This window comes from Eretmochelys imbricata, chromosome 8 (genome assembly GCF_965152235.1).
Source record: "Eretmochelys imbricata isolate rEreImb1 chromosome 8, rEreImb1.hap1, whole genome shotgun sequence".
NCBI classification, from domain to species: domain Eukaryota; kingdom Metazoa; phylum Chordata; order Testudines; family Cheloniidae; genus Eretmochelys; species Eretmochelys imbricata.
Window position 1 is genome coordinate 76,619,482 of NC_135579.1, and position 22,877 is coordinate 76,642,358.

Sequence of the window (22,877 nt, forward strand, 5' to 3'; positions counted from 1 at the left end):
CACTCTGGATCAGCGGGTAGAGATTGATCTATCGGGGATCGATTTATCGCATCTCGTCTAAAATGCGATAAATAGATCCCCGAACGCACTCCCTGTTGACTCCAGAACTCCAGCTCACAAGAGGCTGAAGCGGTGTTGATGGGGGAGCAGCAGCAGTCTACTCGCCACCGTCCTCACGGCCAGGTAAGTCGATCTATTCGTGTCGACTGAAGTTGCGTATCTTAGGTCGACCCCCCCCCAGCGTAGACCAGGGCTTAGTTTCCACCACAACTACTTTCCTCCCTCCTCCCCCTAGCCCTTGCTCCTTTATCTCAACTCTCTCTGTAATATAAAAATGGCAGTGAAATAGCTACAAATTAACAGTTTGTTAATGTGTTTTGATTAATCCAGTTCAAAAGAGGACTAGATCAAAGCATATTAAATGTTAATGCACGTCACAAGGGTCCACAAGGACAGATATTCCACAGCAGGCTAGCACAGGGCTTTCACACCCCAACTGGATAGAACTGTATGCAGAGTGTGCACAAACGCACACACACTCCCCATGTGCACCTACAAAGCAGGTGGAAGCATGGAATGCATATTGATAGGTGAGGACTGAAACTTTGAAGCATCAAACAATAAAGGGTGCTGTGTCAATCACTGAACTGCAAATGGAATAATAGGTTTGCAAATTGGGTTAGTGGGATTTATATTTGAATTTTTCCTTACAGACATTTCTTCACAACAACTGAAAAAAATTAATTTTTGCTAGTATTTAACTACAAAAAATAAGAACACCGATGTTTCTAAAACATTTTATTACTACAAACTGGTACATTTTATCACAAAAAGCTACAAGGCCTGTTTATAACATGTACACTACTATACAGTGTGCGATACACTCCAAAAAAAATAGCCACACTCACAGCACAATTTTTAAATTTATGCATCGTAGCCCTAAGGGGTAAATATGAGCTGCATAATGTATTATGTCACACAGCACTTGGAATATTTACCCTCAAACTACCTTTTTCAAGTGATTAGAACAAACACTAATAATATAGCCAATTTTCAACACCAAAAAAAGAAAAAGGAAGCTTAAAAAAATATACAACACAAAATGTTTTAATCAGCTCTAACAGTTTGGTTGCTATAAAAGCTCAACTAAAATGGTCTTAATGTCATTTTAAACAAATGGGAAACAGAAATTATATAAACAAGTTATCTGCATAATGGAATGCATGCATAGGGTGGGGATGTTACACAAGTCTCATCTGTGAAACTATTACAAAGTCTTGCATTGAGCCACTTTAGAACAGAAGTAAAAAGCTGTTTTTCAACTTGAACTTTTTCATTTTCATGCATTTAGTTATCTTCAGTTTGGTCAAGGGTGAAGTCAGTTTGTTCTTCTGTTTCTTCTTCCTCCTCTTCCTCTTCTTCTTCCTCTTCAGCAGGCTCATCAGCCTTGTCTTCTTCTTCTTCTTCTTCTTCTTCTTCCTCCCCTGCCTGCTGATCCTGAGATTGATCAGTAATTTCAAAAGGATTTTCACCCTAAAATAGAGAAATTAAACTGTTCAAATATTTTGAAATCTAAGACATTAAAAATGAAACCTTAATTTTATTTAGCAGAAACATGCACTGTCAAGTCATGTAAGAGAAAAAACTGTTGAAATAATGCTGGAATTTGTTACACCATTTCTGGGGCAACACATGGAGATCAAAAAATGGATTTTCAAGGTTCATGATGAGCTACATCTAAATTTTATATTTTAAACAGCCACCTCATGAGTATAAAGTGAGAAACAGAAGTACAAATCTCTATATGTTAGAAATCATGATCTCAATATTTGACTCTAATGAAATCAGAACTGGCACTTAACAGTTTGAGTTGATGCAGACTGAAAGCACCCATGTGTTAGATATGCAGATAAAACCTCAGTATCACTTCAGCATTAACAACTCAATAGATAAAACAACATGCTTAAACTTCGCAAAAAAGCAATTCTTCATGTAGCTCCAACAGCTTTGCTTCCTGGATTGAAAGGTGAATTTGAAAAAACTGGTTTCCTTCTACCTTCTCTTATTCACACTAAGGGCATGGCTACACTTGCTAGTTAGAGCGCATTAATGCAGCCCAGTGCGCTCTAACTCACAACGCGTCCACACTGGCAAGGCACATAGAGCGCTGCTGGTACTCCACCTCGGCGAGTGGAATAATGTTTGATGCGCCCCCGCTGGAACGCCACAGTGCCAGTGTGGATGCCATGGTCTGCTAACGTGCTCTGATCAGCGTCCAGAAGTGTCTCACAATGCCTGTTCTAGCCACTCTGGTCATCACTTTGAACTCTACTGCCCTGCCCTCAAGTGACCAACCATCAGACCAGCCCTTTAAATTCTCTGGGAATTTTGAAAATCCCCTTCCTGTTTGCTCAGCCAGGCGTGGAGTGCTCTCAGCGAATCTTTCCAGATTACCAGGCCTCCACGTGCCAGGCGATCCCAAGTATGGAGCAATGGTGAGGTGCTGGACCTCATCAGTGTTTGGGGGGAGGAAGCTGTCCAGTCCCAGTTGCGCTCCAGCTGTAGAAATTACAATATCTTCGGGCAGATATCAAGGGACATGATGGAAAGGGGCCATGACCGGGATGCTCTGCAGGGTTAAAGTGAAAGAGCTGCAGAATGCCTACCACGAAGCCTACGAAGCAAACAGCCGCTCCAGTGCTGCACACACGACCTGCCATTTTTACAAAGAGCGGGACACGATACTTGGGGGCCACCCCACTTCCACTCCAAGTACCACCGTGGACACTTCAGAGCACAGTCCAACAAGGCAGGAGGAGGAGGAGCAAAGCGGGAGCGAGGGTGCTGAGGAGGAGGAAGACACCCCGGCATCCCTAGATGCACGCATCCAGGAGCTGTTCTCAAGCCAGGAGGAAGGTGGCCGGTGCTTGGGGAAGGACAACCACCAGAGGAGGTTCCCGGTAAGTGGCTTTTATTTTGGGAAGGAAGTTATTCAGTGTGGGCTCTTGGGACGAGGAGGGTTATGGCTGCATGCATGCCTAGATGCAAGATAGGGCGCTGATGTGCTCTCTCATATCGTGGTAATCGGCCTCAGTGATCTCTTCAAAGCTCTCATTCAGAACTTGGGCAATGTGGTTGCATAGGTTTTGTGGGAGAGCCACTGTGGTCCTTAACCCAGTCAGTCTAACATGTCCACACCACTGTGCCATGAGGTGCGGGGAGACCATTGCTGCATACAGGCAAGCTGCATATGGGCCAGGGCGGAAGCTGCATTGTAGTAGAAGACCCTCCCTTGCTTCTCAGGTCACCCTCAGCAGCAAGATATCTCCCAGGACGAACTCCTGTTGAAAATGTGGGAACAGTGTTCAGTATAGGGGCCCCCTGCAGCTATTGACTCTCCCCAAGGCACAGAAACCCAGAGGACAGTACAGCCATGAAAGAATCAGTCCCCCTTGACCCTGTGCTTACTCACCATTCTGGGGCTCCTGGGGGTTGTGCGCGCTCGCTTTTGGACAGGCAAATTATGAGACTGTGTAGACTGTGCTCACCCTCCTTAAGTACGGGGGAATCACTGCTCTGTCTGGTGTGAACAATGCTGCCCCTGTTAAGTGTTGCATTTTGCCTTTACAGATGCAACCTTGAGATCTCAGCCATCCGTGTTATCACCGGCCGAGAGGCTGCAAAGAATCAGGAAGAGGCCACATAGAAGCAAAGAGGACATGCTGCATGAAGTCATGCAGAACTCCCTTAATAAAAATCAAAAAGTGCAGGAGTGGTGGGAGAGTGAAAGGAGGGTCCGCCAGCAGAATGCGTATCGCCAGCACCAAAGCACAGAGCAGCTGATAAGCATCATGGAGCGCCAAGCGGACTCGATCCAGGTGCTCGTAGCCATGCAGGCAGAGTACTACCACCCTCTTTCCCCCCCCCCCCCGCCCCGGATTTTTTTTGCTTTGAAAACATTATTTATTATTGCATAAAATAAAAGATACCTTAGTCCAGGAAAGCAACAGGTACTGCAAGTCAGTGTATCATACGTAGCAAACACAAATTCCTACTAACATTGGAACCACTGCACTTCACTCCCGTGCAGGGCACCAGACACTACTGGTGGCTTTCAGCCTCAAATTGCTCCCTCAACGCATCCCTAATCCTTGCAACCCCACGCTGGGCCCCTCTAATAGCCCTGCTCTCTGGCTCTTCAAATTCAGCCTCCAGGTGTTGAACCTCCGAGTTCCATGCCTGAGTGAAGCTTTCACCCTTCCCTTCACAAAAGTTATGGCGGGTACAGCACACGGATATAACTGTGGGGATGCAGTCATCGGCCAGGTCCAGCTTCCCATACAGAGAGCGCCAGCGGCCCTTTAAACAGCTAAAAGCACACTCCACAATCATTCTGCACTGGCTCAGCCTGTTGTTGAATCACTCCTTGCTGCTGTCAAGGCTCCCCGTATATGGTTTCATGAGCCATGGCATTAAAGGGTAAGTGGGGTCTCCAAGGATCAGAATGGACATTTCCACTTCCCCTACGGTGATCTTCTGGTCTGGGAAAAAAGTCCCGGCTTGCAGCTTCCTGAACAGGCCAGTGTTCCAAAAGATGCGTGCATCATACACCTTTCCAGCCCAGCCTGCGTTAATGTCAATGAAACGCCCACGGTGATCCACAAGCGCCTGGAGAACCATAGAGAAATACCCCTTGCAATTAACGTACTCAGAGGCTAGGTGGACTGATGTCAGAATTGGAATATGCGTGCCATCTATCGCCCCTCTGCAGTTAGGAAAACCTATTTGTGCAAAGCCAGCCATAACATCATGCACATTACCCGGAGTCACAGTTCTTCTGAGCAGGATGCGATTAATGGCCCTACAAACTTGCATCAACATGATTCCAACAGTCAATTTCCCCACTCCAAACTGGTTAGCGACTGATCGGTAGCTGTCTGGAGTTGCCAGCTTCCAGATTGCAATAGCCACCATCTTCTCCACCATGAGGGCAACTCTCAATCTCGTGTTCTTGCGCCGCAGGGTGAGGGTGAGCTCCTCACACAGTCCCATGAAAGTGGCTTTTCTCATCCAAAAGTTCTGCAGCCACTGCTAGTCATCCCAGACTTGTAAGACGATGTGATCCCAGCACTCAGTGCTTGTTTCCCGAGCCCAGAAGCAGCGTTCCATGGTGGTGAGCATGTCCGTGAATGCCACAAGCAATCTCATATCTTATGTGTTACTCGTGTCGATATTATCGGAGTCCTCACTGTCACTTTGGATCTTAAGGAGTAACTCGACTGCCAAATGTGATGTGCTGGCTAGACTCATCAGCATATTCCTCAGCAGTTCGGGCTCCACTCCCACAGACCGAATGGGAAGAGAGAGTGCGCAGTACAAAAAGTGTCGAAAGATAGCGCCAATTGTGGATGGAAGCAGAGGGACTGCTGGGATGCGAACCGATGCATCATGGGGCGTGGAGACAGGACCCAGAATGCCCCGCACTCCCTGCCCCCTTCCCACAAGCCACAGCACCAGAATGGGAAGAGGTGTTCTGTGGGATAGCTGCCCACAATACACCGCTCCAAATGCTGCTGCAAGTGCTGCAAATGTGGACATGCCAGTGCACTTGCAGCAGTCAGTGTGGACAGACTGCAGCGCTTTCCCTACTGCGCTCTACGAAGGCTGGTTTAACTCAAAGGACTCTACATTTGCAAGTGTAGCCATGCCCTAAGTCAGTCTATTCATCCTCAAGAAGACAATTCTATTTTAAAGGTGAACTGTAAGGCAAAATTAAAACCAAGTTAGACCCAGAATTATAAATCTTTTAATTATAAATTATAAATCTCTAACCAAGTTAGACCCAGAATTATAAATCTTGGTCACTGAAATTGTCTGATCTGAAATTCATATTCTTGGTTATCCTTACTGAACCAGGAAGTAGCAAGCAGATTTCAGACAGAAGTTTATTTTAAATAGATTAGTCAAAACTCAATTTTCTCATGAATGCTCTCCCTGTTTAGTAGGGACATTCAATACAGAACATTTTTGTTTTGCTGTACACCTTTAAGAACTGTGTATTAATAGTAAGTAAAAACAATGGAATTACATGAAATGTAGACAGCTGTTTTGCACAGGCTGCTAATTAAAGCACAACTAGTTTTCCAAGAGTATTACTTAAAGGTGATCTGAAAAGGAAAAATATTGGGCTTCTGCCTTTTTTGCTTATGATGTGCAAAGAAAGTCATGTAAGTTTGGAGTTTATTTTTTAAGATTTTTTCAAGCACCACGGTGTTATTCAAGGTCGACTTAGGAGGACTACAACACCAGACATGACTGGAACTTGATAACCTCAATATTTCTTAGGTTAAAAAAGCAACACTTAAATCTGGATTTATGCCCTCTTTTGAGATACACACACACAGCCTGAAACCAGAGGTTACTGACCTTACGGTAACTGGAGTTCAAGATGCTTTTGTCCACATGGATCCCAATGCAGACACATGCACCTAAGGCATGCAAGTGTCCACTGGGGTTGTGAATTCACCCTGTGTACCTTTACGGATGTTTCTTACAGGAAAGGTATAGAGCAGCTCAAACTTCCAGTCAGTTCTTTCAATAATTCAGAAATCCAAAAATTCAGAAATCCAAGAACTCTGTATCAGTGGGGAAGGCGGGTGCATCCTGGGATCCATGTGGACAAAAACATCTTGAAGAACTCCAGTTACTGTAACATAAGTAACCTCTCTTTATCCACATGGATCCAACTATAGAACTAGCAATTATCCTTCAAAGAGGTGGGTGATAGAGTCCTATCTAAATGGCGACTGTAGAACAGCATTACCTAACTTGGCATCTGATCTAGAACCTATCACAATGAAGCAGTGATTGGTAAACATATGAACAGAACTCCAAGTAGCTGCTCTACAAATTTCAGAAATAGGAAGCCCTCTGAAAGAAGCCACAGATATCAACTGGATCCTAGAAGAGTGTATCCTAACTTGAGGGGGAACAGGTAGTTTATTCAAAAGAACAGGAAATTTTAATACAGTCTGTAACCTATTTACAGAGTCTGAGAGGATACAGCCTACCCCTCAGCTTTACTACCAAAGCTACAAAAAAAGTCTAGATGATTTACAAAAAGGCTTCGTTGTGAAAAGATAAAAGGGCATATCCCTAAGAACATCTACGTGTGTGGAGTTTAGTCTCCACAGAAGATAGCCATGAGACTTAAGAAAAAATACCAGTAAGGGAAGAAACTGATTTACATGAAGTCCAAAACTACTTTTGGTAAAAATCCTGGATGAAGCCCGAGTGTAACTTTGTCCCTATGAAACAGCATATGGAGGGCCAGACATCAAAATTTGAATTTCGCTCATCTTGTGTGCTGAGGTGATGGCTACCAAAAACATCACTTTAAACAGAGAGGTGATACAAAAAACATGACAAGTTCAAATGGAGGGTCCGTCAGACTTAAGGACCACGCGCAAGTCCCAGGTAGCAAATGGTTCCTTAATATTGGTGGAAATATGTGAATTAAGCCTTTTAAAAACCTACGTAACATAGGGTGATAGGAAAATCTAATGACCATCAACATATGGATTATATGCTGATCTGCGGCCAGATGGACCCTAACAGAGCTAACTAAAAGCCCTGAGTACTTAAAAGACAGTAAGTATTCCATAACATAATTAATTACAAACCCAAAGTAACGTATTATAAAATTTTATTTATTTTGGTCTTGATCATGTTTAGGCATCAATGAGGAGACAAAGATACACACACACACAGCCTACTAATACAGTACCAACTGGTACCAATACAGTACTAATACAGTACCAACTAGTAGCTGAATCTTTGCAGAATCCTACCGCAGAAATTAGGTTAGGTTTAACCAAAAATAAGACTGTGGGGGAGATATGATTGCTTTCTATGAATAAATCAGAGGGATAAATACCAGGGAAGGAGAAGCATTATTTAAGTTGAAGGTCACAAGAACAAATGGATATAAACTGGCCGTGAACAAGTTTAGGCTTGAAATTAGATGAAAGTTTCTAACCATCAAAGTGAAGTGAAGTTCTGGAACAGCCTTCCACAGGAGCAGTAGGGGCAAAAAACCTAACTTGCTTCAAGACTGAGCTTGATAAGTTTATGAAAGGGATGGTATGATGAAATTGCCTACAATGGCATGTAGCTCAGGGATGGCCAACATGAGCCTGAGAAGGACTCAAGTTGGCCACCCAACTCACAACCACAGGCAGTTAGAAGGAACTGAGTGGCAGATGGTGCTTCTCTGCCTTTTATACCCTTGCTGTGAGAGGTGCAAACGTACACCAGTTGCCTGTGCAGCCCAAAGGGACACTTATGGCTAAAAGATTTCAGGTTTATGTGCACACACCTATGGTGGGATCCGTGTATATGAATTCTCAAACTATAGTTTGTTTATTTTTGACACTTTGCAGGTCAATTGTAGGTTGCTATTATGTCCAGGTACAATCACAACTTGTCTTTGGTAGTAGCGAAATGAATATTTAACAAATCAATAAGTGTGAAGTGTATATAACTCAAAATTCCAAACCTTCTTTAAATTGTTGTATATGTTCAATCTTACATCTGCAACTTCAGGGAAAGACATTTTAAACTATCAGCTTTAAGAACTAAATGCAAGAAAACCAGGAAATTCCAAGTATGGAAATGCACTTTTAAAGTCACCTAAACAAATTTACCTCTATTCTCTTCTCTCCTCCTCACCCCCAACTACCTTAGCTTGCAAGCTAGAAATGTTTTGCTAAGGATATTGAACTATAAGTCCAAATTCTGTATATTTGTAGAATTTAATTAAAGACTCAAGAGGCTACAGCTCATGGCTTCAACTGATGCATCTATGCTAAATCTTACAGGATGAGAACAATTTGAGATTTTAAATCCTGGTTATTTGGCACATTGATTGCAATCTTGTAATTCTTCCTGAAGACTTTACTCTTGTCAGTATAGATTGAAAAATCTGTATTATTTTGACACCCTATGTATGGACAAAATTATGGCTATTTTGACACCTACTTATAGTTACTCTCACTACAGTTTAAATATCAAAGCATGGTTATTTAGTTGATCCAGAAAATTGTGCATTATACATGAAAATGCATTCACAGGCATCCCAACAGATGTCCTGCTCAAGGGTTGCAAAGGTTCTTTAATTCTAAGTTTATGGTAGCATAGATTGCTACTGGCAATGCTGATTTATTTGGACACTGAAATAAACGATATCAGACTAGTCATTTTCTTCTGCAGCAAACAGAAGTGGAATAATCAAGTGGTCTGTGGACATACTAGCAATTTAGTATGACAGTTATGAGATGTGTAATGGAATCTTTGCGTTTATGTTACTGATGAAGGAGGATATTTCAGCAAAAGGATTACCGCAGCTTTAATACAAAGTCACAGGATTTGCAACCTCTGCAAGAGTCAGTGTCATACATACTGTTATTTACTAATAAAGCATCAACAATGCACCTAATTTACAAACTCAACATGAGTCTCTGCTTAAAAAGTAAAAAGGACACACAAGACTGGACAAACTAGGACACCCCAAAATGGGAATACAAAAGGATTTAAAAAAAAAACATGTTAATAGCTGACTTATTAGCATCACAAAATTTTTGTAAGGTACTTAAAAGAGGGTAGAGAGGTGGCTCAGTGAATAAAGATGGAAGGGTATTCCATGGATTGGGGTGGTCTGTAAGAAGGCAGAGGAGACAAACATGCACTGAGATTAGCATCAATGGGGAATGTAGAAGGAACAGGGTGACACCATAAACAAGATCAGAGATGACAGTATCATTTTTTCCTTTCATATCTTACCTTGACATACAGCTCATATCGTGCCTTCACTATTGGGTTATTCAGGATGCTGGTAGCAGTCAGTACACTCTCCCTTTTTATTTGTTCTCTGTAGGCCTATGAAATGGATTTAATTGTAACTATTACAAACCTGATCTATTTAAATAGTGGTGTGATACAAATTTAAATTCATGCTCTATTGGTTAAGGCTGCTACATTAGAGCTGTTACACATTTACTTGTCAAAGCAGGAAACACTAACTCTTGGCATAAAAGGTCCAACCTACACAATAAATGAAATAAGAGGAACTGGGTACAACACAGCTGTATCTGTATGTGGGCGAGTGGACTGGCCCCTGGCTTTAGCCTTGTCTAGGGATACAGTTAAGCCCTCATCTACATTACAAACTGCAACCATGTAACTGGTTTCTCTGAATGTATTTAATGCACATTTAAACTTACACTGGCCGCTAATGCAAAAAAGTTCTCTGACTTACCATCTTATCAGAGCAGATTGCCCTGCATATCATTTTCTATAATTTATTATAATTATTGAAAATATACAAAATCTCAGTAACTGTATAATGGACAAGGAATGTCCAAACTACTGCAGATTTATATTATTCTCCAAGCCTCACTCACCAGCTACCACCGTTTTTCAAGTCATGTTCCTCTTTCAACCAATCATTTTAGTAGATTAGCTAAATTAAAAATGCAGCATTTTAAATTGCAATGGAAATTTTGTTTCTGTATATCACTACTACTTCTCAACTGTTCTAATTCTTTCTATATAAGACTTTTCCTTCTGATTAAAAAAGTGCTTAACAATCAGAACACACACCTTGGCTTTAAACATCAGTGAGGTGGCATGCGTATGTCTACATGAAACCAGCAGAGGAAATGATGGCAGCAGCACCACCCAAAATATATGAATTTAGGCCTTGCACTAGGTATACATTAAAGTCTGATACAGACAGGAAAGGACAATGAACTATTGCAATATCACTATAAATAAGTACCTAAATCAATGCTCTAAACTCCTATTTATAGACTTAAATAACTATTGTTCCAACAATTCCTTTCATTTATCTCATGCATTCAACCAAGAACAGTATTTAGTACTACTTAATATTTAATGCAGTAAGTTTTCTTACTAGTTTCAATTTCTAATAGAGCGAGGAATTTAACAGAGAAGTATGTCACCACTGATTTTCTTTTGATCCTTATTGGCAGCCATAAAGCACATTATTAATGTATACACTGTTACTGGAAAGTTGAACCTTCATAAACCACTACTTTCACTAGAAAACTAGCGTATCAGAGTGTATACTCATTAGTCAGAATATAAATCTCTCATCAAATCGCAACTTAAAATGATTGTTCCATTTAGTAACATAAACCTAAATCTTACACTGAATCACAAGAAAACTATAAAACCCCATAGCAACAGATCACAATGTAAGCTGTCTATTTGATAAGACGGCTGAATTTATTGCTCCTCATTAGATGCCCAATATCAAAACAGAAGATTCTAAAGTTAAAAAGGAAACCTGCATTCTATTTTCTGTTCAGATTAGACTGTACCTTCAGCAGTTCACAGAACAAGTAATTACGAACATTTATAAAATACTAAATCTTACTTGCTTTCCCTTTGTGTGATCAGGAGATTTTAAGTGCTGTTGAACAGAACTGTGTAGTGCAGGAACATACACACTGCAAGCACTGCAGTGAACAGTCTCAACTTTCATCATGTGGTCATCAGCAGTAACGCCTAGCGAAGAAAACAAGACATTACCACAATTATGAGGCTCTATTGTCTATATCAGTGGTCTCCAAAGTGGGGTGCACAAGACAATCGATTGGGGGGCGCAACAGGAGGAGCGCCGCCGGAGGGAAAAAAAAGGGGGGCAGGGGTGGCCCTGAGTCCTCCGGCCCGTGGAGGAGCAGGGGCAGCCATGCCGCCAGCGGCCAGAAAGAAGCAGCACTTTCCCCTTCAAAGCCGGCCTGAGAAAAGCGGTGCTTTGAACGGGAAAGCGCCACTTCTCTCCAGCCGCTGGCTGAGCAGCTGCCCCTGCTCCTCCTGAGTCCTCCGGCCCGTGCTCGCAGGGCCGCATTCCGAAAGGGGCTTTAGAGCTGCAGGCCAGGGCCCCCTTAGCCCAGGGCCCTGAAGCCCCCGCGTTCCGGGTGGCCCTGCCTGCTGGGGGGGGCAGCTCCCAGAATCGTGGCCATGGGGGTGGTGCTGTGCTGCACAGAGCCACCTGCACACCCTGCACCAAATAGGATCTGCCTCAGGTAAGTGCGCTGCACCTCCTGCCTACCCCTGTCCTGAGCCTCCTCCCGCAGTCCCACCCTGAGCGCCCTCCCACACCCTAACTCCCTCCCAGACCCCGCACCCCACTCTGAACGCCCACTGTATCACAAAGTGTTAAACCAAGATTTTCAAAAATAATAAAGCATATTCAATCACATTGCTCTCACTAAAAATATTAATAATAATTATTTTTAGGGAGAGCAAAAAGGTTTTTTGTACCGTTAATAAAATAAAAAAAATTTAAAATATTGTTTATTTCATCTTTATCTCATTGTTTTTTAATTTCTATTTTTTGTGTGTTTTATAATTTACATAATATATTAGTACAGTAGTACATGTATATAATTTATAATTTATACATATATTGGGGGTGCGTGCTCAAAAATTTTTTACTGATGGGGTGCGCGATCAAAAAAGTTTGGAGACCACTGGTCTATACCAATCATACAAAAGCAAACATTTACAAAGCTCAGTTCACGCTAATTAAATTTGTCAAAGACAGACACAGTTGCTTAACTGAAAGAAGTCAAAGATGCTCCTGGGAAATAAATCAAACCCACTTTAATATCAAAGATATGATTCATTTAAAAAAAACACCAAAGACTCAGGTCTAGAACTCTTAAATGGAGCTGGTGGATGACAGTCTTTATGTTTAGAAATCGGAACCAAAGACAGTCCTGACAGATCCTTTTTCTTATGCATTTTAACCACCTGCCCGGGGGTCTTACGTGGTCCTGAGCCCTTCAGAATTGCAAGCGAAGGCTCACCTGACCTTTACAGAGTCAGGGAGGGGTCTCTTCTTTTAGGAGTAGACCTGGATGGGGATCTGTCCTTGTATCAATGAGTGCACCCCTCCCGTGCAAAGCCCATGGTGACAATTCCTTGGGCTTAGCAGCTCTAGGCTCCACTCTCAAGCTCATCCTTAGAGGGTCACTGCTCGTCAGTTAAGGTCACTGTACAGGGGAGTCTCCCTTGCCTGAATCCAAGTGAGATCTCATGGCTTTCTCCATAAGGTGCTTCCCAAGCTGAACATCATGAACTTCACATATACATGGGGGAAACAAACTGTAAATACTGCACTTTGCTGAGATATGCATCTTACCCAGACAGCAGTGGCAGCACAGATGCTAACTGCTCATGGAGAAAGAGAGAGGCCAAGATATGCAGTTCTTGAACCCTAGGACACCAGGCCTAGTCCCAATCCACAGGGAGGGACTCCCTACAATGGGAAAAACTAAGCCGAACTAGCTATATTATCGCAAAACTTTAACTATGCTAAATATTAAAACTATTTACAATATATATTTACAGGCTGATGAGAAAGAAGCTGGGGAAAACTGTGGACCCAGAGGATTCTGGGTAAGGCCATGTAGTAGTAAGAAAGAATGGGAGAGGTGTCAGCCTGCACTGCCTCTTATGCCCTCGGTCTGCAGCACAAGGACAGCGACTGCACAAGTGAAGGCCACCAGACACTGCTTACTAAGAATTTCCAGACTCGGGCACACGGCATGCATTGGTACCCATGTGTGGAATACACATACGGACCAGCACTCACAGAAGAACCTAATTTTATTTAGGGTACTTAGATATTTTTAAAGTAAAAAAAAAAAAATAAATAAAACCCCCAAAAAACCCCAAGTATTTTCTATAGGACTGATCCTATTGTAGTAGCTGTATGAATTGCCACTCTGCCCTACTTAAGGACATATGAATTTTTTTTCCCCCAGACAGAAAAAGTTGCAGGACTCAAATTCTACTTAAAAACTTACAATATTTGCATTCAAGGTTTTCTGTTAACAAGCTAACATGAAAAGATTTTCCTATACACACACACACACAAGAATTTAAGGGGATGACTTTTTAGAACTGCTGTAAATAGTTTAATTTAAACTATTTAACATGTTTTATAGTACACTGTATTTTACACCGCATTTAGCAGATATGACATCCACTGGACCAAAGGTCTAAGGGCTTACTTACACATGAAGCGTGTGGATCTTTGATCCAGTGGATGTCTTATCTAATAAGTGCTATGCTAATTAACACAGTACAAAGATCAAGGATAAGTTCCTGGCCACTATATGCTCTATGAAAGGGTCAGAGTAGCAGGAGGGAGGATTCTTCTTAGTGCACACACTCTGGAAAACAGCCACAATGCTGCCTCCTGAAAACCCCTTGTAAGACCCAGCATAGAAGCTCCACCTGGACAGAGAGGGGTGTTGGGGCAGGGCTGCTTACACAGTACTGCAGCTCATAAGGCAGGGAGGACACTGTCATTCAGAAAAGTCTCTAGGGCTAAGTTACACCAAGGGCTTCTCCAGCCCCAGGACAGCCCCAGAATGGCTACAACAGTGGCTTAAAAGTCATTTTAGCCCCACCACCCCCCCAAGTTGAGAGTTTAGTGCTGCACTTCTTAAAGGCCCAGAACAGAATCTCATCCCAAAATAGGAAGGGTGTGGAAAAAGTGATATGTAATCTGACTCAAAATCTTAGTAGTAATACCTATTCTTGGAAAGTTTTGAGACCACTAACACTACAGATGCACTGGAGACCAGAACTGTAGAACTAAAAGGAGGAGACTTGCCTTTGGAGTAAATAGCTTTTAAAGAGAGTCTTAAGAGTCCAACAGATATTATAAAGTGCACTGGAACTGATTTTAATCCAAACATCAGATCAGCATGTTCAAATGAAATGAAAAGAAAAAAAAAAAAAAAGACATGGATATTCCCAAAACATGCACTTTCACATGGAGTCTGTTACTTGCCTTCCATTACATCTTTTTCAACAACTTGGACATTTTCAGTTTGGTTGTTGGTCTGCTGCTTGCGCATAGCTGTCTTCTTGAATTTATTCACCATACACTCCTTGAATGCAGGAAACAGAATATCAATTTTAAATGACTGATGTATTTCTCCACCCACACAACACCCCAAATCAGAAACATACTAAATTTTGAAAGTTACCCAGCTCTTTCTATTCTTGATTATTAGATTTGTTTGTATCAACTATTATTAGTTCCAAGGGAATTTTCTGGCATAATGACTAACAAAGACATTCAAAGCTATTAACTTCAATAACGGCGTATTTTGTTACCTAGCTATGAAGCAATGCTACTTTTCAAAAATTCTGAACTTGCCTTTCTGTTCAGTAGTGTTTACTGTGAACAACCCTCTTCCTAAGTGAAATGATCTAATGAAAAATTAAGTACATGTTTTGAAGACGATAAATGGTACAATTTAAACTCCAATATGCAAGTGACCTATAAATCAAGGTTTCAGAGTAACAGCCGTATTAGTCTGTATTCGCAAAAAGAAAAGGAGTACTTGTGGCACCTGAGAGACTAACCAATTTATTTGAGCATGAGCTTTCGTGAGCTACAGCTCACTTCATCGGATGCATACTGTGGAAAGTATAGAAGATCTTTTTATACACACGAAGCATGAAAAAATACCTCCTCCCACCCCACTCTCCTGCTGGTAATAGCTTATCTAAAGTGATCACTCTCCTTACAATGTGTATGATGATCAAGTTGGGCCATTTCCAGCACAAATCCAAGTTTTCTTCCCCCCCCCCCAAACACACACACACACACAAACATTGTAAGGAGAGTGATCACTTTAGATAAGCTATTACCAGCTATTACCAGCAGGAGAGTGGGGTGGGAGGAGGTATTTTTTCATGCTTCGTGTGTATAAAAAGATCTTCTACACTTTCCACAGTATGCATCCGATGAAGTGAGCTGTAGCTCACGAAAGCTTATGCTCAAATAAATTGGTTAGTCTCTCAGGTGCCACAAGTACTCCTTTTCTTTCTACAAATCAAGATAATTTAGATGTATTCAAGTTAGCAAGGCCTGACAAAATTCATCCACAGGTCTTTAAGGAACTAGCTGAAGCAATCTCAGAACCATTAACAATTATCTGCAAGAAATCATGGAAGACAGGTGAGGTCCCACAGCACTGGAGAAGGACAAATATAGTACCTATCTTCAAAATGGGGAACAGATGACCCAACGAATTATAGACCAGTCAGCCTAACTTTGATACCTGGAAAGATACTGGAACAAGTTATTGAACAATTAATATGTAAAACCTAGAGAACAATAGGGTTATATAGAATAACCAATATGGATTTGTCAAGGACAAATCCAGCCAAGCCAACAATTTCCTTCTTTGTCAGGGTTACTGTCCTAGTGGGTAGAGGGGAGCACTAGATGAGATATACCTGATTTTAGTAAGGCTTTTGAAACAGTCCCACTTGACATTCTCATAAGCAAATTAGGGAAATGCAGTAAAAGGTTTAGAAAGCCTGACCTATGGAGAAAGGTTAAAAAAACTGGGCATATTTAGTCTTGAAAAAAGAAAAATATGGGGGATCTGAAAACAGACTTCAAATACGTTAAGGGCTGTTACAGCTTATGTCAACACTTACAACAACATGTAAAGTACAGGCACTACACATGTAGCTACATGCTGCAGTGAAAGGCAGGTTTACAGATATACACAGCAATGAAAGGCTCCAGCAGCCCGCCCCGACCCACCACCAAAGCCTTTCCCCGCCGCCTCCTCCTTTCCTCACCACCTCCCTTTTTCCCGACACCTGCCACCGCCAGAGCCTTTCCCCACTACCACCCCGCTCCCTTCCCCTCCCACCACCAGCCTTTCCCTCCCTCCCCTCCAGCTGCCAGAGCCTTTTCCCGACTATCTCTCCTGCTCCCTCCCCCTCCCCCACCAGAGACTTTCCCCACTTCCTCCCCTGCTCCCTTCCCCTACACCATCAGAGCCCTTCTCTGCTCCTTCCCCTGCCAAAGCCTTTCCCCACTGCCTCCTCTCCTCCACCATGAGAAAAGGCTTTGGCAGTGGGGAGACAGCTGGGCACTACACTACTAAAAATTGCAGCGTAGACATGGGAGGCACAGTTTCAGCATGTAGAGAGCCATGTAGGGTATATACCCTAGGGGTTCAGGGTGCAGGGCACTTAATCTATTCTACTTAAGCCATGACTCACTGTATACACTGTATTTATACTGGTGCTAGCTTTGCATGCCATGACTGAACTCTACACACCACCATCAGTGCACCTATAAAGAGGACCATACTTAATTGTTCTCCATGTCCACTGAAGAGAGGACAAGAAATAATGGGCTTACTCTAGAGCAAGCAGAGAAATTTAGGTCAGATGTTAACAAAAATGTTCTAACTGTAAGGGTAGTTAAATTCTGGAATAGCCTTAGGTTGTAGAAGACTCACTGGAGGCTTTCAAGAACAGGTTGGACTAACATCTGTCAGTGATGGTCTGGGTTTACCTGGTCATGCCTCAGCACATGAGGCTGTACTAGATGATCTCTTGGGGTTCCTTCCAGCCCTACATTTCTATGACTCTATGAACATTATGACTTACGTGCAGAAATTCCATCACTACTTTGTCAAATTTGGTTTGCTTCTGAATATGATCCAATGTTTCCTGGTGAGCAGCACTTTCCAAATGAGCTTCAATGTCTTTCTCTTCAAAGGTTCGAAATTTACAAAATGAGCAAGTGAATGCCATTCTAGCAGGAGAAACACGTATGTTAAAGGTGTTACTGTTCAATAAGTTTCTGTTTGTTTTTTTAAGTCAGTGTTTTTCAAGAATTACCTAAATGGCTTATGTGGGGTCATGTTAAATCCAGTCACCTGTGGCAAGTAGGAAAGCTTTCCCTAGTAAGTGTAGAACATTAAGCCAACTTTTTCTATAATTTTTATTAATGACATTTACATAAAAGAAAGCTAAATTTGCAGTGCTATGGTTCTGAAGGTAAGGGCCAAAAGTGAGCCGAATACAAACCCAGCTACTGATGTCTATTTGAATTTTCAAATAGGCATGTACTGAACTGTCACTTAACATTTTGTAAACTGTAGAATGAAACAGCTTGGTTAATTTTATTGCTGATATTCAAAAACACTGTCAGTGTTTAGCAATAGTGAAACTGTCAAGTGTGTCAATCTCATATTGGTGGGGAAAGGTACAAACAGCAGGAACGGGAAAGAGGACCAAAAAAAAAAATGGAGACTGTTTGAGGAACAGATGTAGCTCAAGAGTGCTTCTTTCCCTCCACCCATATAATACGTAATCCTATATAATCACAAAACTACCAAAAAAAAACCCACTTCAGGACGAGATCACATCAGGGAGATCTCAATTTATTTTTACTACAAAGTTGAAGTCTTACATCAAAATTCCCCTTGCACTCTGGAGAGTCTGAGATCACGGTATAATCTTAATGAATCCATTTTCCTGGGGCACAGTTTAGTGGAATATACTTGAAACTGAATACTCCTCTTATTTACAAAAGTATTGCCTTTTTGTGTGAAAATCAGGTCTCCCACATAATTTGGCACTTTTGTAATACTTAAAATGGAGACACATGAAACACAGAATAAGATCAATTCCTATCCTGAGGAGCTTAGGAAGGATAGCAGGAATACCCTTTCAGCATGTAGATTAATCTAATTGTACTATAAATACATGGCGTAGTACTGGAAGATGGTACCACTATAAAAGATAATTATTTGAACATCTCATGAGCGTAGTGGTGTGCACAAATATATTTTTTTTAAAAAACACTGTTGTATACCTAGCACCCTTTCATGTATTCCTATATAGAGAGTACTGGGACCAGCAAAAGGTGCTAGGGAATGATGACAGATGTTAAGTAGAAAACAACAACAGCACAAACCTGTATCCATCACCATATTTTTCACTGTTTTTCTCCCTTCTACGCCTCTGTTTCTCTCTTCTTGCCTCAATTCGACGTTTTTCCTCCTCTTCACTTTTGACCTCTGGTTTGGTACCTTAACACATAGTGAATTGGGTTAAACACTTTATATCTCCAAAATCCAGAGTGTAGAAAGTGTAATGCTTGACTTCCCCTACCTCTTTCACAACCATCTTTTCTAGTCCCAAAATGTAAAATAAATTCAAGTCATAGTGTTTCAATGGCATCTACAAGTTTTGGGTATTTTTAATTTAAAAAAATCAGTAAACATTAATATTTCAATGCAAGTTTAGTGGTTAAGGGCCTGACTAAAAATCTCAAAAGTGAGGAAATTCAGAGTTAAAGCCAACCCAACCGCATTTTGCCTAGATACTAAAGGCATTTCCAAGTAAGTGACCAGGAGGGACACTGGAAAAATCGCAATTATTCAAACACCCCACAATTTTAGTGTTTCACTGCAATATTTGCTGTTGCATAAAACATAATTTATTAAAAAGAAATCAGTCTCTAGCCACCCTTTTTGTTGTGAAGATAGCTTATACAATGGAAACAAATACAAAGATAATCTACAAGGAAAAAAGACAATTGTTAATGCTTCTTTTTGATTATTTATGATGTATAGGCACTGAATGTCAAATCTGAAATCCTCCCACACACTTTTGGCTTATAGCTTAAAGATAAATAATAGATCTTCCTGGTTTTTGCTAGAGGGCTAGAGTAGTGGAGGACCAATTTTCTTAGCAGGGATAGTAGAATCTTAAAGAAATTCTGTCAAGTGTTTCTCAGGCATTTGAGTAAGAATATGTTAACAAGAAACTAAGTTTTAAAATGTCTGACTAAAAATCCCTTCCTTTCTTAACTGCTCAGTTTTCAGTCTTATCAATCACAATAGTTCTATATTTCTGCTCTAGAATTCTATGAACGTGTAAAAAAAAGTCATTCAGGCCACCGTTCACAAGAAGTAAGGTGGTATAATTTGTTTTTTCTTTTTGCAGGTCAACTTTAAAGAAAGGTCATTTCCCCTGAAATATGTGTCCAGCCAAACAATAGCAGAAAATGTGTACACGCTCCCATGACAAACTCATCCCAGTGAAGAGAATTTCAAAAAGCTTGCTGGGCCCAGAAGTATTATTAAGTGTTCAAAACATTCATAATTACTTTAGAAGAGCTGTGCTTCCCTATTGGCCTCCAAAGACTTTTTGTATTTTATTTTGTGGAATAGGCTCTTCACCCTTCATGTAGGGCCTGAATACTACTCTGCTCCTGCGGGAAAGAGAGTATCCTCCCCCCATATCATTCTTTTTTTACATTTCCCAATAAAGCCCTCCAGAGTTAAAATTTTCAATGCGGCACCTTACCTTCAACCCAGAAAATGGGCAAAGGATTCCTTGTTTAACTGCTGCATAAATCATCTGGTATGGAGTTTTGTGGAGTGAAATGGCCTGAGCAGCTTACCCTCAAGATCAGTAGATACCTTGAAAATGCCCAGCCTCTACCAGACCAGGGGAATGGAAGCCTGAGTCCAGATATGGACTTGTGTCTCCCACTTTCCTGCATGACATTGCATTCATTTTAAAAGCTGCATAAATTTTCATATGCATTTGCTAAAGCGGCATTATTGATGGATCCATAGATTTGCAATGTTTCATACAGACCTCATTAGAAAAGCACACCTGCAAAATAGGTTAACTAGCAGTCCATTCTTCACAATTTACTATTTAAAGTTAATGACTTGCAGTATTTTGCAATTACTGAGTGAAAGTCTCAGAAACTGTTCTGCAGATTTCAGTTGGTCTTATAAGCAGAGTAACCACACAAACAAAAAGTGTTATAGTTTAATGGAAAGTCCATTACACAGCATCTTATAGGCATCAATATTTTTCTATCTTTACCCCAAACAGACAGTTTCCACAATACTGGAAAGAAAGTCATGAAAATTGCAAAGTACCATTTTGAAGTAAACGTCCATACTGTGTAATTTATTTTCAATTCCATTGTTACACACCTTTTAATTTCAAAACTTCACAATTCCTGCTTAGAGCACCCTCCAGATTATGTCCCAATGATTTGTATTTTGCCACACAGAAAATTAAGTGGTACTTCCCACCCTCCCCATAACCTTAGGGCAGGCAGACTAAGGGCCTGTCTACAGCATGCAGCAGTGTGTGCTATGGGAGTGTAAATTCTAAAGCACACCAACATGATACGCACTAACTGGCCCATATAGACCCTGCTGGTGCATATTGAAAGTCCGTGCACAAAGCACCAATGAGCACCAATAGGCTCCACGTTGGGCAGTTAGTGTGCAGCACATTGGTGCGCTTCAGAATTCATACTCCCAGAGCACACATTGCCACACAATGTAGACAAGCCCTCAAACTCCATTCTGAGAAGCACTGTCCTCCAGTACTTTAGGAAGTGCATTAAGCCATTTCAATATGCTATTAGTCTACAAAGATCAGGGGGAAAATAAGACATGTTCTGGACATGGCTTTGTCCTGAGGGGATCGGCGAAGGTACCTCTCAACAAGGTGAACAACACCATAAGGCAGTGAATGAAGAAGTGGATGTTTCTTCCTGAGACGGCCAGTAATGAACTGATGCACATCCTGCACAAGCAGGGCGGCGCCAACATCCCTTGAATGGGTTATCTGTGTCATGTTGCAATGATCACTCATGCATTCCACCTTCTAACATGCACAGACGTACGAGGAACATTGTGGAGAGTGCTATGCATGATGCCATCAGGAAACGAATCGCCAGGACCCCCTCCAACCAATATGTCGCCACCCGGCTCCCTGGAAGGCAAATTTGGATGAGATGGGGGAAACTTTGCTTCACTTTGGACTTGTGCCCACAATGTTATGCAACAGCTGGAGAAGAGAGTCAGCTACCACTGAACATGGTGTGAGGAACATCAGGAGCTGGGAGAGCTAGAACTATGCTGGAGACGACCCTGAAGGATGCCAACCATTGCCAGTATGTGGAAAAACCTGAGACGGAAGGCCTTTGAGGTGACGTGCAAGTGGGACACCAGCAACCACTTCCTCCCTAGGGGCAGTTTCACCCCACTTGCTGACTGGAGATTCATTCACAGGGCCCGGCTCGACTGTGTCCCGCTGAACAGAGCTGTCCGCCACAGGAATCAAAACAAGCAATGCAAAAAGTGCAGCTATGCAAATGAGAGACTATCCCACGACTTCTGTAGCTGCTAGCCCCATTCCAGAGCCTATCAGCTGTGCCACAATGTCATCCAAGATCGCCTAGTCAAAGTCATCCTGCCACCCATGGGGAAAGTTGGCGTGAACTCCACTATCCCTGGAATGAACAGTCAACTGCGACCGAACATCATCATCAACACTAAAGAGGAACATAAGACGACTGTCATGGTGGACACCACAGTTCCCTTTAAGAACAGGACCCCGGCCTTCTGCGACACCCGAGCTCAAAAGTGGAAAAATAGGCCCCTCAGGCTGATGCCTTGAGAGCTAGGGGTACGAAGTTCAAACACACACTCTGATCACTGGAAGTCCGGACGCATGGGACCCCAGTAACGAGCAAGTGTTGCGACAACATGGAATCGATCAGCGCTATGCTCGGATGATGTGGCAACTTATGGTGTCAGACACCATCGGGTGGTCAAGGGACATCTATTTAGAACATCTCACCAGATATAGGCAACATCAGGAGAGATGAGCTGGAGTGCCACTGAGAAGTGAAGTCAGGAAAGATAACTGAAATACTTCTCTGATGGACTGTACTTACTGAGGGACAACCTATCCTAAATCCTAAATTATTGAGGGACAATCTACACTCATTGCTACATTTGCTTCCCACAAGCTACTCTTAGTATAACTTTTTATGAGTGATGTACCCAAATATTTGGATGCCAGTATTTTAACTGTACCATTAAATATATTAACCTTAATTTGGGATACTTCAGATTATGTACTATATGTATTTTATGACTTTTAAACCAAACTTTGTACTTTCG

The 22,877-nt window shown here is 41.8% G+C and overlaps 1 protein-coding gene across 1 annotated transcript in view; it reads right to left on the reverse strand.

The window, feature by feature from the left end:
* Positions 1-783: 783 nt before the first annotated feature.
* The window catches only part of ZNF326 (zinc finger protein 326), a 36,595-nt gene continuing 14,501 nt past the window's right edge, over positions 784-22,877 (reverse strand). Inside the window, exons 5-10 of the mRNA XM_077823653.1 lie at positions 18,845-18,959; positions 17,530-17,677; positions 14,894-14,993; positions 11,459-11,589; positions 9,841-9,936; positions 784-1,533 (exon numbers count right to left, since the gene is read on the reverse strand). Coding sequence (XP_077679779.1) covers positions 1,348-1,533; positions 9,841-9,936; positions 11,459-11,589; positions 14,894-14,993; positions 17,530-17,677; positions 18,845-18,959 — 776 coding nt within the window. The 3' untranslated portion in view covers positions 784-1,347. The remainder of the gene's footprint in view (positions 1,534-9,840; positions 9,937-11,458; positions 11,590-14,893; positions 14,994-17,529; positions 17,678-18,844; positions 18,960-22,877) is intronic.